The 18,455-nt window shown below is 40.1% G+C and overlaps 1 protein-coding gene across 1 annotated transcript in view; it reads left to right on the top strand.

The window, feature by feature from the left end:
* The first annotated feature begins 8,524 nt into the window (after window positions 1–8,524).
* Window positions 8,525–18,455, top strand: part of TMEM47 (transmembrane protein 47) — a 37,846-nt gene continuing 27,915 nt past the window's right edge. Inside the window, exon 1 of the mRNA XM_080652158.1 lies at window positions 8,525–9,042. Within this exon, the coding sequence (XP_080508284.1) occupies window positions 8,817–9,042 (226 nt within the window). The 5' untranslated portion in view covers window positions 8,525–8,816. The remainder of the gene's footprint in view (window positions 9,043–18,455) is intronic.

The raw sequence follows: 18,455 nt of genomic DNA, 5'->3' as shown, positions 1-18,455 counted from the left end.
CACTCAGGGGGCAGACTCAGTGAGCACCAAAGCCCCACTGAAGCAAGTCTTGCCACATAAGGGTGTCTCCATCACAGAAGTTCTCCCAGCATAGACACAGCTGATCCTCACAGCCAATTGGCCTGGAAGTCAATTCCTCCCAGGGATACCAACAACAATCAAGGCTTAACTACAACAAGACTGTGCACATAGCCCACAAAGGGGTGCACCAAGAGTGGCCACCTCAGGTAACTGGGAAGCCTGAGCCACTGGGCCCTATAGGAGACCTAGCACACAAAGCCACTCTATCAACTCAGGGAAGCAGCAAAAATGCAGAGACAAAGAAACAGGTCACAAATGAAAGAAATGGAGGAAAGCAAACTACTCGATATAGAATTCAAAACCACGGTTATAAGGTTTTTCAAGAATTTTCTAGAAAAGGCCAATAAATTTAGTGAGACCCTCGAGGATATGAAAAAGGACCAACTAGAAATTAAGCATACGCTGACTGAAATAAAAAATAATATACAGAGATCCTACAGCAGACTAGAGGATCGCAAGAATCAAGTCAAAGATTTGAAATACAAAGAAGCAAAAAACACCCAACCAGAAAAGAAAAAAGAAAAAAAGAATCCAAAAATGTGAAGATAGTGTAAGGAGCCTCTGGGACAACTTCAAGCGTACCAACATCCGAATTATGGGGGTGCCAGAAAAAGAGAGAGAGCAAGATACTGAAAACCTATTTGAAGAAATAATGACAGAAAACTTCCCCCACCTGGTGAAAGAAATAGACTTACAAGTCCAGGAAGCGCACAGAACCCCAAACAAAAGGAATCCAAAGAGGACCACACCAAGACACATCATAATTAAAATGCCGAGAGCAAAAGACAAAGAGACAATATTAAAAGCAGCAAGAGAAAAACAGTTAATTACCTACAAGGGAGAACCCATACGATTGTCAGCTGATTTCTCAACAGAAACTATGCAGGCCAGACGGGAGTGGCAAGAAATATTCAAAGTGATGAAGAGCAAGAACCTCCAACCAAGATTACTCTACCCAGCAAAGCTATCATTCAGAATTGAAGGGCAGATAAAGAGCTTCACAGATAAGAAAAAGCTAAAGGAGTTCATCACCACCAAACCAGTATTATATGAAATGCTGAAAGGTATTCTTTAAGAAGAGGCATAAGAAGAAAAAGGTAAAGATAAAAATTATGAACAACAATACATATCTATCAACAAGTGAATCTAAAAATCAAGTAAATAAAAAATCTGATGAACAGAATAAACTGGTGAATATAATAGAATCAGGGGCATAGAAAGGGAGTGGACTGACAATTCTCAGGGGGAAGGCGGTGTGGGAAGAGATTGGACAAAAATCGTACACCTATGGATGAGGACAGTGTGGGGGGGGAAGGGCAGGGGGTGGGTTGGGACTCGGGTGGAGGGGAGTTATGGGGGGGAAGAGGAACAAATGTAATAATGTGAACAATAAAGATTTAATAAAAAATAATAATTATATTTAGTGCTTACCATATGCCAGACATTACACATTATATAATTTACCTCATGAATCCTCACACCAACTTAAACATGTAGTTATCATCCCATTTTATAAAGGAGGGAACTGAGTTTAATGGCATGCCCAGATCCGTACAGTCAGTAGGTTCCAGAGTGAGTATTTTAGCCCTGGTCTGGCCAAATCAAAAGCAATCTCTAGTCTTATTTACCAAAGAGACCTTAGCACCAAAACTTTCTCAAGTAATAAACCAGACAAAACCAAGTATAATTTATTTCAAGATCTTCATGATGATTTTCTTTTAACATCTCCTAAAATTTTCAAGTTCCCTAGATTGACTTTTACAAAGGACATTTTAATTTTGGGCAGATATAATCCCCTTTTGCTCACATTTATAGAATTATTGTAATCTCTGAGGGGGGGGTGTGAAACAGTAGGATAAGAAAAAGTTGAAAGAAAAAGATTCAGGGAATGACAAACAACACTGGTCTCCATATAGTTCTGATATTTCCACATATATTTGTTTGGACCTAAATTAGCTGACATTCAAATTTGACAGACTGCTGACAAATCATACAATACTACTGACTCACTTTACAGACACATTTTAAAAGGTGAAATCTAGAGGTGTGAGCTATACTGAAATACAGTTCCTAAGAGGATCATTTTTCCACTAGCCTCAGTCCCCTAGTATTGCTGACATTTAAGACCACCTTTTGGAAATTCCGGAGAGAAATTGCTTAACTGCATTCTTTTCCTTGGAAGTGTGAGTATAAATTGCTCCAGGTACCCTTTCTACTTAATCCTTTTTTAAAATGTTAGCCTTTCCTTCAATTACCTTTGAGCCATCACTATATTTGAGATGTATAAATTTGGTGTTCACTTTTCCCCATTGATAATGTGAATCCTTCAGGCCACAAAGAAAGGAGGGTCCCACACTTGCTAATGAAAGAGAAATTTCTTACACTACAGACATAGTCCCTATCAGGAGAACACTGGGAAGGGCTTCCAGCCACAAGTTTGAGACTGTCTATATTACAAAAAAATGAACACATGGGAGAGAATACAGCAGTGCCAATCATCATGGATGAAACTATTTTTGAGATGAGAAACTGACCATGTTGCTGTCTAATTTGGCAAGGGGGGTCAGGGTGTTCTATGCAGGCATTTATCAGAATTTTTCTGCCTAGTCACAATTGTCTTCATTCAAATGTCCAAGGGTAAAGGTCTCTTTGAAAACTCACCAAGAAGTAAACAAAGATGGCTTTAGAGTAAAATCTAAAGTGACAGAGGAGGCTTAGCTAACAAGCTCCAAAGAGAGTGATGGAAAGGGTGACAACAATTATCCGTGGTGATTCCTGATGGCCATTGTGCTGTGCCAGCATGGCCAAGAGTGAACCTGAGTGGGAGTGGTGAAGGATTGAGAAAAGACAGACAAGAGAATGAAAGCTAGGTCTCAGTGGGGCGCTGTCCTCTCTGATGGAGAGCCTCTCTGATGGAGAGCTAGCGACAGCGCCACAGACTACAAGCTGTGTCTTTATTTTATAGCCAGATGCCACGAGGCAAAGTAAGGACGTGGTCAAGATGTTTACAACATTCTGGTGGGTTTTGATCCTACTCAATTACATGCACCTGATCAAGCTTTATTTACTTGCAGCCTATATCACTTAGGCACGTGGGGTCACATGTTCGGACCATAGGTTCAAGGTTACAACTACAGCTGTTGGCTATAATTGTGCTGGGAGGGCTCTGCCCTCCAAGCTGGGACTTGCACGTGGCAATGAGAGGACTGGGACCTCTCATTAGTCCGAGGCTTGAACCTGTCCAAATACTGTAGCTGCTCTCCACAGGCCATGATTCAATCTCTGCTCTAACTTCCATTGGCTTGTGCTGAAGTCAACAGCTAAGTCATGATTTAACACTAATCAGCTTCCAGCTCCACCAAGCATAAGATAACCTGCTCATCACACCTAACTATTCAGTTATTCAGGGTAACCATTTCTCAGGCTTCCCTCTCCCCCACCCCACCCCCCATTTCAAATCAGCCCTCAACTGTGGCGCACACCAGGAGAGATGTAAAAATGATGTATTATGCTGATGGTGGTCAAGGATAACTGAAATGCCATCAGGCTAAGAATATATTGGTAGGTGTGCACTTGCTTCAGAGTAACCAAAAGCTTCAATTTATATTTGTAGAAACAAAGAAATGAAAATTTTAAATGCAGTCATGAGGTGCTTGAAGTGCTTATATTCCACAAAGCTGTAAGTGAATACAAATAAAATATAAATATGAAGGAAGATCTGATCCTATAAGTGACTGTTATTAAGGAAATAGAGGCTTGAAAAAGATGGGAAAGGCATTTAAATTTAGTCCCACTGGGAATATTCTAATTTTCCCTATATTCCTACCTCCTGGGCATCTGATTCATACTTCTTTCATTACAATAAACATATTTATTTAAAACTAATCATTCTTCAACTCCACTGGCCTCTTGTGTTTTCACTTTTACGATTTATTTTCTTTCTTTGTGGGTGAGTAAATTATAGGTACTACTATAAAACAATTACCTTGAAGTAAAAACATCAACACATAATGTGAATAGTGAATGTGCTACTACTGACTTAAATCTAACTGATTCAATAATATCATACATTTTTAAATTGGAAAACACATTAGGAAATGATGGAATTTAGTTTTTTGAAGGTGGGATTCTTTATTTTCATCAATGTTCTTTTTTTCTTAAAAAAAAAGCAGAAATAGCAAATATCAGTCACAATTATCTGTGATATTTCTAAGCCAAGAGCAATGCAACAAGAAAACTCAATAATGCAATACACAATATACCATAACCTGGATCTCTCTTGGACATGATTAATTATCATAAATAGCAGGCAAGCCTCATTATATCATGATTTTGCTCTCATCAGAATCTTTCTAGCATAGATCTCAAACATGGAATAATAAAAGTAAACCACTGAAGTATTCTTTGTTTCTAACTTCCACTGTATTTTGCCAACCTTATCTGTTACATTGAAAAAAAGTTGATGGATATTTATAATCTTTTAATGATTATTTCATCAATGTTTTCCCATCCATTCTTATTTCTTCTCCAAGAGTAAACGGTTCTAACCAGTGTATGTCTGATGCCATCCCAGTGCTGAAAGTCTGCAGTGTAGGAAGACCTTTCTAGGATCTGGGAAGAGAAGCAGGACTCAAAGAGCAAAACAAAATGGCTTGTCCTTGATGGAGGGAACCTTCTCTATATGGATGGTGACCTGGATTCAGAATAACTAGAGAACACCTCCCCACTGTGTATCTAAATAATGGGTAGAAGGTTGACATTGACCAGAAGCTACTGTGACAATGATAAGATTGGTGACTTGAACAATGTATGAGATTGCTTGGCTTATTCCTGAAACAGTAAATTATCCCTGTTTAGTCCCTAACTGATTAAGTCCCCTCTGGTTTATCCCAAAGCACTGAACTTTAGTAGTTGTACATCTCAACTGCTAAGTAAATGTAGAGATGGTGCCCTTGCTGACAGACTGTGAGCAGACAACATGACATTTACTCCTCTTTATTCTCTTAAGAGACCTTCAAAGTCTGGAACATGCTCCTCCTCCCCATCTCCGCTATACCCTCTACTTCCCATCATGACACATTTGTACTTTTCTGATGAGGTTCCCAGTCACTTCCATCCAACCTTTTCAAGCCTCTATTTTCACATTGCTTTCCCCTTTTTTCTGGCTTGATTCAAATAGGACTGATTTCTTCCTTTACTACAGGGTCTAGGGAATGACTTCTTCCTGCCTCTCCTTGGCTGCACAACTCCTATAGATTCACACAGTCAGAGTTCTGTGACTCAAATTTTCAATTTTCATGGAACTCTTATATTGTGGGATAGAGTTAGGACACCTAGACTTTGATACCTGGAGGTCCATGGATAAGGGTGACTGTTGTGACATGCTGCCCTATGTTAGGCTCAGGTGAAAGAGGGCATCTCTGGCCTTTGTGTGACACTATAGTGCAGGGCCAACAAAGTCATTGTTTCTAAGAGATCTCAAATTATCTTGAGCTAGGAACTCTTTTTCTCTTACTATTTCTCAGATATGGGTCTATTTCAATCATTGTTTCTACATTTCTCCTACACACACACACACACACACACACACACACACACACACACACACCCCTTATTTGTCACCTCCCATTCCACTTCCAGCCAGATAATTTTTTGTAGATTTTCATTCAATGTTTAGTAATTGTTGAAATCCCCCCTACTTTTTCCATCTTTAGGATGAATGCAGGTCCACAATCTCTTATCTCCAAAATTTGGGGCCAGTTGTTTTAAGGAATTCAGACTTTTTCAGATTTTTGAAGGGTACTATGTTACACATTTTGTGAGACAACACCCAACAGGGTGTGTGACTATTTAGTCACACTAAGTGGGATAAATAAAAAAATAAATAGCCTCAGATAAATTTGAAATTGGTTTGTTACAAACTTATGAAAAGCAAAAACAAAACAAACAAACAAACAAAAAAACAAACAACTTTTGTGCTGAGAGCTTTTCATTTTTTGAAAGTTAGGAATAAAGATAGCTAATCTATATTATGTTGTGCAAATTCTAGAAACGATTGACAGAAGAATAGAAAATTTTAGGAGAATTTGGCTTTTTGTTGTTAAAATGGCTTATTTTTCTAATTTTGGAGACAGTATACAGACAAGTTTGTAGGGAGTACAAAGAAGGATGGAGTTACTCAAGTAATCTGTTGAGAACAAGCCAGAAAAATGAAGTGAAATAAGTGCAGAGGTTGCTAGAGTGAGGGTGGAGGAGGAAGAAAGCCCAAATTATTTATTTTTTTAAATCCTCACCGAGAATATTATTTCCCAATGATTTTTAGAGAGAGTGGAAAGGATGGGGAGAGGCAGAGAGAAACATCCATATGAGAGAGACACATCACCGCACCTGCCCCTACTGGGGCCTGGGATGGAGCCTGCAACCTACTAGTAAGTAAGTATTCTTGAAAGGAATCAAACCTGTGACGCTTCAGTCCCCAGGCTGACACTCTATCCACTGAGTCAAACCGGCTATGGCAAGAAAGCTCAAATTAGAGGGAACAAAGATAAAGAAAAAAACATTGGCTGACTAGAAATGGAACTTATTAAAGGGCAGATGGTAGAACTTGAAGAAAAATATTTATTTATAACTTAGAGGGCACAGTCAAGAAATTTCCTTACACATTATTTTCACAAGTACATTATAAGCCCATGAACATAATTCCAGGTAAAAGAAAACCATCACAAGCCTGGCCATCCCTATTAATCATCTTGGTTTTTAATTTTTCAGTGTTCCATTAGGAACCATTTTCAAGGAGAAGCACTTAAGCTTCTTCCTCCTTGGGAGAGTGGGAGGCCAAGAAGTCAGAGGTTAAGGAGCTCAGAGTTCTCTAGGCATTCTTTATTAATGGCAACAAATATCATGATTGGCAGGTAGGAAAAAGTTACCAGTTCTTTAATTTCTAAATATAAGAAAACCATGGGTTTTTATTTCACTTTGGGTTGGTTCTTATTCTCAAGCCACTTGACACTGATTGTTTCTTACATTCAAAATGTTGCTTGGGTCAAAATGTGGTAAGCCCCATGGTAAGATGTGGTTAGAAGGAAATGGTTATTAACAAAAACCATGAATCTTGTAGTGTCAAGGACTGTGTTTCATGAAAAGAGAGAAGGCATTTATTCCCTTCTTCAGATCTTAACCACTATTTTGGGTTTCTTACCAAATTTTCCAGATGGTGAAAGGTCTGGGAACACCCCCACCCCTAGTGATCCATTATTCAAGGAATTGTTACAGGAAAAATGGAAAGCAGTCAAAGAGATGCAAAAGACAGATGACCTACCAATCACAAGCTGACCTAGTTACCGTAATACAGAATTGCAAATTCAGTTCCAAGAGGTGTTTATTCCTCAGGTATAGATTAAAAAAATAGAGCCTTTCCTCAAGAACAGGGGCAAGGTCATAAATGGCTGAATCCTTAGCCAGGAGAGCACAGTAGGTGCTCAATACATATGTGTAGATTGAGCACTTACAGATATGCCACTTTTTCTATGCCAGGCCTTGGGCTAAGGTCAAGAACAGATTTATGCCCTGGGAGGGATTTAGATCCAACTTTGCATTGTACAAAGTCCAAAGAATAACGGTTTTAGTCAATACCAAACCAAAAACAGAGCAGCAGGTAAGCACGTAAGGCTTACTTCACATTTTGCAGGAGCTTTCAATCCCATTTTAACGCCTGCATCCCCTGAGCAATCGCCCTTCATAGGGGGCGTGAAAGAAAGCGAGTCCAGAGAATAGAAGCCACAGCAGTTTTAGAGGGAAAGTTAGGAAATAGGGAAAACTGGGGGATCACTGGCTCTGAGTCAGGGTCCCTCCTGGGTTTGAAAAGGGAGGACAAAATACCTGCTATCACCTTTCTCCTCCTTCCTCCAAATCCCCCAGGATAAGACATTGACGGGGCTGTAGAGGGGGGTGGTGATGGCTTTGCTACATCACTGAGAGAACCTTTTCTTGGTCTAAAGGCTACAGCCCAGAAAACCTAGGATTCCTCAGCTTAAGCCTTCTAGCAAAGGACCCACCCAACTTGCTAAGAAACGGAAACCCACGTGATGGCGGGGGTGGGGATGGGAAGCAAGGCGACCCTGCAGCCCTCTTGGCCAGGGGCGGGGCCAGGGGCTCGGCAGCATCAAGAAATTGCCCCGTGCAGCTGGTGGGGGGCGGGGGAGATTCCTTCTGGTTCTGCGCACGGAAGCCTGGAAGAGGAATCGCTCTTCGCGAGCTGCGTGCGAGGGGCAGAGATAGGGACCTGCTCCGCATGCATCGGACAGGGGCGGGGCAGGCGCAAGCTTCCATCTAGTGCCTGGAGTTGAGAGCCAAAGCCTGACACCGCCCGAGTGCAGACCGCCGCCCCGCCCCACTCGGCACCGCCTCCCACAGCAGGGGCGGGGCCGGGGCGGAGCTAGCCAGACTGCGCCGGGGCGGAGCGGGCACCCGAACGGGCGCGGGCAGATCGAGGCGCGGGTTCGGTGGCGAAGGTTCGCAGTGGGATCGGAGTCCCTGCAGCTGCTGACGACCTCCACCTCGGCCGGCCACCTCCGCACACCAAGTTCGCGGCGGCGGGAGGCGCGGAACCCCAAGGGAGCGAGTTCCCGCGCCCGGCGGAGCCGCTGCTTCCCTTCGAGGAAGGTCCGGAACCCAGCCCTCCGGACCCGCCTGGCGTCTTCGCCTCTGGCGGGCCGGCTAACTGCGGCGCCCGGGGCATGGCTTCGGCGGGCAGCGGCATGGAGGAGGTGCGCGTGTCGGTGCTAACCCCGCTGAAGCTGGTCGGGCTGGTGTGCATCTTTCTGGCGCTGTGTCTGGACCTGGGGGCCGTACTGAGCCCGGCCTGGGTCACGGCCGACCACCAGTACTACCTGTCCCTGTGGGAGTCCTGCCGGAAACCCGCCAGCTTGGACATCTGGCACTGCGAGTCCACGCTCAGCAGCGGTAAGGGCCTGGCGCGCTGTGATCCCTTCCTCCCGCCCTGTACTGCCCCGCGCCCCACTGCCAGGACAGCCACCGCCTCTTCCCCGCACTTTCTGTGTCGTGTCCCCTACCCTTCTCCGCCCCGCTCCATCCTGGCCCCTACACGGATCCTCGGATGTCCACCCCTGCCCTCTCCCTGGTCCTAGTCGCCACAAAAACCCAATGCGACGTCCCGCGCCCTCCACCCTTCCTCCCGTGGTCATTCCTCGGGCTCTGGAGTAACATGTATGCTCTTTGGGGTCATTGTTATCATTTAAGGCGAGAACCATGTGTCTGTGGCTTCCTCGCCCCCTTTAAAAGGGAAAAATAAAAACGCCCCAACTCCACCGGGATGCCCTGGGTTTTCTCTCGGTTTTCTTTGCTCTTTTCTCCCTCCTCTCTCTCCGCGGGAAACCGCCCGAGTTTACCTCTTAGTGCCCGCGTTTCTGCCTTGTCTCCACTTTATCTGGCTTTTCCCCGATAAGTTTAGGTTCGGACTTTCTATTTCCTGACATTTTTGAGGGATGTGAAGAGTTGGGAGAGGGACAGACTTATTTCTCTTCCTTTTATGGTGACACTGCCCTTGGTTGTGAGTTGCCTTCTTTCCCAGTCCAAGAACCTCCTCTCTCCTCCAGACCTTCCTTTCTTTTCTCTTCATGAACTATTCACAAAAGCCTGGGACCTAGTATCCTTTTCAGCCAGCACTGAAAGCTGCAAGTGGAAAGATGGGGGATTGGAGACAAAGGTAGTTACTCGGGCTACCAGCCCCATGGGGGCTTTACTGCTTTATTCTCTCCTTGATCCCCAGTTGCCTTTCCCTGTACCCCAGTTACGCCCTTAGTAGAAATCTGCCAACTTACGATTTCTTGCTGCAAACCCTTTTCCTTGCTAATCTTGATTCTTCAGCTGGTGTCCTTTCAGAGAAAGGGGAATGAAGAGAGAGGACCTGCCTGTGATTTTTCTGCACTTAAACGCACCCCTGAAAAACTCATTAAATTCCTTCGTGCCAGTTTCATGTCTTTGGGACTATTTATAAAGCTTTGCTGGAAACGTTTCCAGTTCCAAGAAAGTTGAAATAACACATCCACAAGAATCTGATTGACTTTTGTCTTTGGTTTCTTGTTAGAAGAGAGATTAGTTCACTTTGTTAAGTTTGGGCCATAAAATTGATTTTTCTGTTTACAAAGGCCTTTTCTTTGATAATTCCTCAAAATTTCCATGGAAGGGTTTTGGTTTTGTTACTTAATTCACTGTGGAGAGGACTGGTTGGCAGCAGGAGGTCAACATTTAGGCCTTTAATTCTTTCAGGGTTGGTTGTTTACAACTAAAGATGAAATAAGTTGGTAAAATGCCTTTCTTCAGTAACCAGGGGATCCAAATAAACTTTGGGGAAAATATCTTTTCTTTCTCCTCTTCAATAGAAATGGAAATTTATGTAGGAATGCCAACTTCAGTGTGTCTCCTTAGCAACTTGAATCTTTTGCCCCTTTCCCACTGTCTCCTCAAATAATAGCCCCCTGATTGTATGAAGACTTTTCAGCTAGGTTAGAGAAACCAGCTTCAAGTCCCATTTTCTTTTCAGGCCTGAATCCTTTTCTCTTGGCCAGGAATGCGAGGTATGGGGAGAAGCCAGCTCATTTTGTGGAGCAGTATGCAGGGCTGGCTAATCTCTCCTTAATTGCCTCCATACTCATTATCTTCTCCTCTTTTCCCCTCTCCAGGCCAGGAAGCAGGGAGACCAGAGATTAATGCAAAAGTAGTGATAATAGGACTAGGCAAGGTAAAAATCAAAGGCAGGTACAGTTTCTGATATTTTCCCTCAACCCGTTATTCTGCCCTCATGTTGAAACTCATACATCAGCATTGACTTCTGTTTGGGCTCCTGAAAATCAGCTTTAGTTTTATTTTGCTTCCCAAATAGTTTTCATCCTAGAAAAAGTATACTTTGTAAGCAAATGGGGGTGGGGTGGGGAGTAGAGATGGCATTTTTAAGGCTATCGGAAACAAGTTGTTGGCTTTCTTTATGGAGTAGCAGTTCATTTTTGTCTCCCCAAGGTGGTATGTATGTGTGTGGAGGGGAATTAAACAATATGGAAAATTGCTCAAGCTCCCACTTTACAGAATCAGTTTTCTTCCCATGTTCTGTGGACTTAAAGCCTGTATCCACCAGTGTTTTGAAACGAAGGGGGAAGCTTGAATTTAAAATGAGCAGTGCTTTTCTTGCGTGTTCCAAAGGGCCAGCAGCTTTTCTCAGTCTGTTTGCTCTGTGGAGTAGCAGAAAGCAGGGAGAGAAATGTTTTCTCTGAATATTTTAATAGATCCACTTCATTGTCTTTCAAAATGAATTACCTCTGGAGGAACCAGCAAGGACAGTTTTACAGAAGGCCCTTTACCAGGATCTTCAGGGCTTAATTAAAAACCTTTATCTTAATTAGAATTAAAACTGCCGTGAAGAGGCCAGCTTGTATTTACAGAAGGGAAATTTCAGGAATGTTTCTACTGACGACAATCTGTCCTACTTAGGCCCAATTTCTACAGAAACTTTCTCCTCAGCCATTATTTTTAAAGCTGCATTTTAATTTTGGTACCAAATATACATCGTTTGCTGCTTATAACCTGCTTTATGATTCCAAGCCAAAGCAGAACCATGCCTTTTGTGTCCTGGTGTGTTGAAGGTTGCGTCAGCACTTCTAGTAGGATCCAGTAATCCCGGTGTCAATCAGCACTGATGCTCTTCTCCTGTGTCCCAATTCAGTGTATGGAGGACAGTCTGGGCATTATTTTAAGATTTAGGTTTTCCACAAATGAGAAAATGGCTAATTGACTGCCATTTGCGGTGAAAACAAACAAAGAAATAATAGAGTATGCTTGTTAGGAAGTTTCGAATCAGTAGTACTCACATGGCTGCTGGCCATAGAATTTCTTTCTAAGGATAGTTTTCCCCACTACCGATTTTGGCTTTTAATAAATGCTTTTAATTCATGTTTAGTCTTATTTTTTAAATGGTAGTTATGTTTTGACTTTTGCTTAGTCACATTTAGTTTTAATAACTTTTAAAAAAGAATATAGTTAGGGTTTCACAGCAATAGCAACTACAGGAGAATCCTATCTGTAAATAGGATTACTGAAGTGTATACAGAGTGCTGCTGCCGTGAACTTGATATCAAACGTGCTGTATAACCTCTAGGGTGGTTTTGCATTTCTTCTTTAAGATTCATAAATATGTAGCTATTTCATGTAAAGCAAATTGTTTTGTTTTTCTTTGTGTGTGGTTTTTTTTTTTTCTGTTTGTGTGATTTGTTTACTATGCAAAAAGCAAGGACACTCAGATGGCCAAATGAAAACATTTTACTGAGTAATTTTGGGATATAACAAGTGTATCCATTTTTCCATCTGCAAAATATTTGATTAAATAGTTAGTGGCTTTTCAAGGAATATTGTTAACATCATTCCTGCTCTGTCCTAAAAATAGCTGCATTTGTAACATGAGTCACCGGCAGTTTTGAAATGACAGTGCACCGTATGCTAATAACAGGTGAATATTATTATTTTCAGTTGACAAGAGGTTCTTTTAAGAGTGCTTTATATGTAGCTCACTTTTTAAAATGGTAGTATAAAAATCCACTTTAAGTCATAAGAAAACTTATCTTCACTGGTAGTTTAAGATAAACCGAAATGCCTAAACACCTGCAAATCTTAGAAAATCTGAAATACAGTGATTCTGAGTTCAGAGAGATATCATATGTGCATATTTTAAATCCATACCTTAATTGGAAAACAACATTTCATTGGGAAAGCTCTTAATAGAGTTTACTCCAGGGAAGGTTCAGTTTGCTGCTTAAAATGAGTTTATATTGATGCATGTTTACAAATAGCTCAGAAGCCTGGAGGTCACAACAGTTATACCCTCTTCCGGCTTCCTGTAAAAGAACATAAGTAGAACAAATGCTGTGTTGTTGTTTTTTTAACCTACACAGCTCAGATTTATGGAAAAATTATGCAAAGAACAGCACTTAGCACCAAAACTTTCTCAAGTAATAAACCATGGAAAACCAAGTATAACGTATGTCAAGATCTTCATGATGATTTTCTTTTAATATCTCCTAAGATTTGGGAGGATAGTGGGTATGGAGGGATTGAGCAAAAAAGAAAAAAGAGAACTCATGGACATGGACTGTGGGGTGATTAGGGGGGGTGGAGGTGGAAGAAGACATAAAGGGGATAAATGGTGATAGGAAAAATAAAATACATTTTTAGAAAAAAGATCTTCAAATTCCTGAAATTGACTTTCACAAAGGACATTTTAATTTGTGGGCAGATATAATTTCTCTTTTGCTCACATTTATAGAATGATTGTAATCTCCAGGGAGCCATTTAGATGCATCTTTGTCAGCTAAGGGATTTGATGGGTGTATGAGAAGCCTGGTCTTTCATAAAATATTTCAAAACAATCAAAAACATATCTTAAGCAATAGATTTAGCCTGCTGTCAGGAGTACCCTTTAGGAATTTCTTTTAAGTTTCTGTTTAATAGTAAGTCTACTCAGCCAAACCATAATACACTTCCAGTGCTACTAGATATATTAGTGAAAAGGATTATCAGTGCTTCAAAATAAGTCCCTGAATACATTACCTAAATACCACAGTAAATTTCTATATGAACTATGCCAAATTATAACATGATCCTGTAGGAGGGTGGGGTAGTCTTGTAAGAATACATGAGGCTTTGGTTTCAAAATGCCCTGAAATTGGCCACTTACCAATCACGTGATCTCATACAACTTAATGTCTTTAAATGGTTTGTTATGACGATTAAATATACAAAAGTACATGCTCATTAAGGTTATGTTTCTTCCTTATTGTATATATTCAGAAAAACAAACCCAAGGTGATTTTTTTCAATAATTAAGGACTTTTTCCCCCTTAAGGGGCACATTTTCTTTTCATTAAACAATGAAGTGCATTGTTAGTTTCAAATTTAAATTTTGATATGCATTACCTAGCATTTAATAGTGCTCTTGGTAGATAGATCATGATCACAAATAAAAGGTGCCTTTTATTCATTATTCTTACAGGCCAGACATCTCAAGTATTCCCAAGGTTACAATAAACTTGCACTGTAGTGAATGCTATCCCTATATTGTTTGAAGAGACCAGGGATTTTTGTAAGTTTATGAAGTTCTCAGTCAGTGGTAGAGACAGGATTTCTCCAATAGTGTTCCAGTTACAAATGCTGGGAAACAAACCACCCCTAAAGTTAGTAGTGTAAAATAATTATTTTATTGTGCTCATGACTTCTTTGGGTCAGGGATTCAGATAGGGCATTATGAGGATGGCTTGTCTCTGCTCCAGAATGTCTGGGGCCATAGCGGAGGATAACTTGAATGTCTGGGAAGTAAAAGATCTAGAACTACAGGATCCTCTTCCAAATGGTTTTCCTGGGTTTGGCACCTTTATGGGAATGGCTGAAAGACTGGATTAAGCTGGGACTGGCTTTTCTAGCTTGGTGGTCTCAGGGTAATTGGACTTGTTACAGGATGAGTGTGTTTGTTCAGAGCCAGGGTCCCAAGAGAAACAGGCTCTGTCTGAACTAGCCCGGAACATCACAGAGGAGCCATATGGCCAGCCCAGATTCCAGGGGAGGACAGTTGGACTTCACCTCTTGATGTATTGACAATGTCACATTATAGAAGAGCATGCAGGATAGGATATGCTTTTGGGCCACATTTACAGCATATATTTTGATCCTGGAGTCTAGCTACAAATCTGCATTCTTTATTGCCTCCAAAGAACAAAGACAACTAACTACATAGCTTCTCTTCTTAAGAACTTTGAACAGATTATATAAATAATGTTTGGCTAGGTCAAAAACTACCCTGAACCAACACGTGGCTTTAATGATAGGTCACTTGTAGGCAGTTACTTTGGATTTGGAATCAAATGAACTCAAGAACCTAACCTATCCACAAATAGAGAACTTTTTCTCTCTGTATAACCTTAGGTCATCTTTGATTTACAGTCTCAAATGACTAAGGCTCAAACTGACTTAAGAATCTGGACTGTAACCTGCTACTTCATGTTGCATGATAAAATTTTAATATTTTAAAAAAAAGTTTTGTGAGTCTGATGAGATGCTTTGTAAACAAATACTGAAACATTAAAATTCCAGACAGGAGCCAAGTCTTGTAGCGCTTGAAATATACTGGAGTTGCAGAGTTGTTTTTTGTTTGCTTTTTAATTATTTTTTATTTTTTAAATATATTTCTTTATTGATTTCAGAGAGGAAGGGAGAAGGAGAGAGAGAGATAGAAACATCAATGATGAGAGAGAATCATTGATTGGCTGCCTCCTGCACGCCCCCTACTGGGGATCAAGCCTGCAACCCAGGCATGTGCCCTTGGCCGCAATCGAACCTGGGACCCTTCAGTCCGCAGGCTGATGCTCTATCCACTGAGCCAAGCCGGCTAGGGCTATTTACTTTTTTAAAAAATAAATAACATAATTCTTTGCCTAATAACTACCCATATACTGAGTCAAAGAACCATAGCACATTTGGAGTAGGAAAGATTTTAAAAATAATTCTGCCCAATCAAATTTATTGCAAATATTAAGAAAAATTAGTCAAGGTACAATGTTAAAGATCCAATAGGGATATTGTAGTTGTAGCTGTAGTATTTTTGCAGGCTCGGTTTTCAAAATTTCCTTTAATATTTCAGATGATTCTCTTGCTGCTTGAAGGATTGTTGCATACTGTCATGTATGGAATTTTGGATGAAGAGGTTAAAGACTCCACAGGAAATAGATGTCCACTTTTTAAAAAAAATCCTCATCTAAGGGTATGTTTATTGATTTCAGAGAGAGGAAGAGAGAGAGAAACATCGATGCGTTGTCTCCCTCCCATATATGCCCCAACCCAGGATCAAACCTGCAACCTAGGTATGTGCCCTAACTGGAAATCCAACTTGCAACCTTTTTGGTGTACAGGATACACCCATCTGGCTAGGGAAACATCTACTTCTTAAAAGATTATCATCCAAAATTTGATTTCACATAGAATTTAGAGTCTTCAAATACTCTTATATTGATAAGTTAGTTAAGTTTTTGATGTTTATTGTCACCAAATTTACAGTGTCACCATGGCTAGTCCTTAAAAATCAAAAGACGTTTTTCTTTAGGTTTCTCCATGATATGGTACTTTAAAACAGCTACTTAATTTTAAGTTGAAAAATAATTCCAAAAATATGTGGAAGCCAGCCATGTAAGCTTCTTAAATGGATTAAATGGATATAAATTTTACTATATCAACTTATTACTACATTCTGTCTTTATTTTTAAAAAGATACACTTATCTATCAAAAGAGACTGATTTTCCCTTGAGCAGAATTTCATCCTCACATGTCAAAATTACTGACATTTAAATCTTTACCAGTCTTGTCAAAGTACTGGATCATCTCCCTTAAAAATTAGACAAGGATACCTTTCCTTACCTTTTTTTGCTCCTATATTTGTATGGGATTTTGAGATATAAGTAGATCATCAGTTTTCTATTCTACTGTAATCTTGCCTTTGGCACCAAAGACTCCCATTAAAAAAAAAAATCCTACAAAAATGTGGTACCATGGTTCCCAAAGAACAAGGGAAAAATATCTAGGAGATAATTTTTGTCTCTACTAGCTTATTAACTTTTGAGGTTTAAAATGATCATTTAATGAGCCATGTTTCAAGATAATGTCACAAATACTGATTCTGTCTTTTCAAAATAAATGTTTAGTAGGCAAAAAGATGATAAAAAATAGAAGTCAGGACCTCTGAGTCACATGTTCTCTATGCATAGAAAGGAACACCCACAAAAGAACTCAAATTTCCATCAAAGAAGATTTTATTGCTGTCATGTTTAAGGTCTCTAAACCAAACGTTCATCAAAATGCTGCCATAGTGCTTTGTGAATGCAACCTGGAGTTTATTCCTAGCACCATTAGGTGACTTAGAGATAGAAATGACTTCTCTCCTCTTTCCTGTCTTCTCATATGTGCCCAAGGAGTTAATTTACCAACACATATTCATTGATTTCCTAGCAGGGAGTAGGAATTATCCTGGTACAAAGTCAACCAGTCAGTTCTGTGTCACTGTGCTGCTAGGTGGTAAGGTGAAGAATGAAGCAAATTAATGAAATAATATAAATGTGCAAAGTTCTGGAAAGGAGGATGTTTAAGTTTGACTTCTGCAGGAGGATATAAGGGATCTCATCTAAAGAAGCTTGCTAACAGGGAACTGGGGCAGTAGCTTGCCAATTTTATCCTTCCATATTTATTTACTAAGGGGGTGTTTTAATACTGATCGTGGGTGACTGTCCGTCTGTCTTCTCTTTGATTGTTATGAGCTACCATAAATCCACCACAAAAGCTTTTTAGTTGCTTAGAGGAAGGTTACCCCTCCTATTCCTGGCGTGGTTTTTCTTCTTCCTGCTTTTCAAAATAGCCAAGTTTTCCAATTGTCACCTTCTTAATTTTTTTCTAAGGAATGAAGGAATAATGTTCAGTGTAACAGACTCATCACAACTTTATAGAAGTACTATGATTATAAATTACTATTGAGAAATACCTGTACCCATTAGATAATATTATCACCAAATGCTAATGAAAGTGTTCTAATAATATAGTACATTGGAAGAAACAGCAGTCAATAGCAGTGATGGTGACTTTCCTTTTGTCTAAATACTGAAATTTGCTTTAATAGCAAGGCTCTTCGCTAAGCTCTGTATACAATGGTTTTATTTTGGTTAAAAATCCCATATGCTATGGTATTTAGATGATAAATTGCATTTCCACCAAATTTCCTAAGATAGAAGTCAATGAAGCAACTAAAATGCTGCTTTGTTGATTCTAACATCAGTACAAAGCAACTCAAAGGGCTTGAACAAAATTTTCATGGATTGAAAATTAGTAACCTGTTTGGTACTTTTGGGTAACCAGAATTTTCCAAAAATTTGGCAAAATTGATCTGCACTTTGGTCATTTGAGTTTCTTGCATCACTAATTTGGATGGTTACCCGAGTCATTTATGTGCTTAAAATTAGATTGGGACTGTACTTTTGACACATTTTTTTTTAATCCATAAATGAGCTAAAGAGTAGGACTCTAAATTCTATTGTTTACAATTTGATTAACATGGGTATGTAAAATAAGTGCTTCTCTGCTATATCACTTCACTTTGTGCAGTCCAGTGCATGTAGTGTCTATGTTGTTGGTCATTTTATAAAAGACAGCATTGTTTGCCTTAAATAATTGTTCGAACATGAAGAATGTTAGTTTTGCTATTAGTTGTTTGAAAAAGAGGTGGTCATTTTAGTTTTTGAAATTGGAATCCATTTTTTTTTTTGCTGCTTTTATGTCTCCA

This window comes from Plecotus auritus, assembly GCF_963455305.1.
Source record: "Plecotus auritus genome assembly, chromosome: X".
Lineage (NCBI taxonomy): Eukaryota > Metazoa > Chordata > Mammalia > Chiroptera > Vespertilionidae > Plecotus > Plecotus auritus.
The sequence above is the reverse complement of the archived record's forward strand: the minus strand, read 5'-3'. Positions and strand labels throughout refer to the sequence as shown.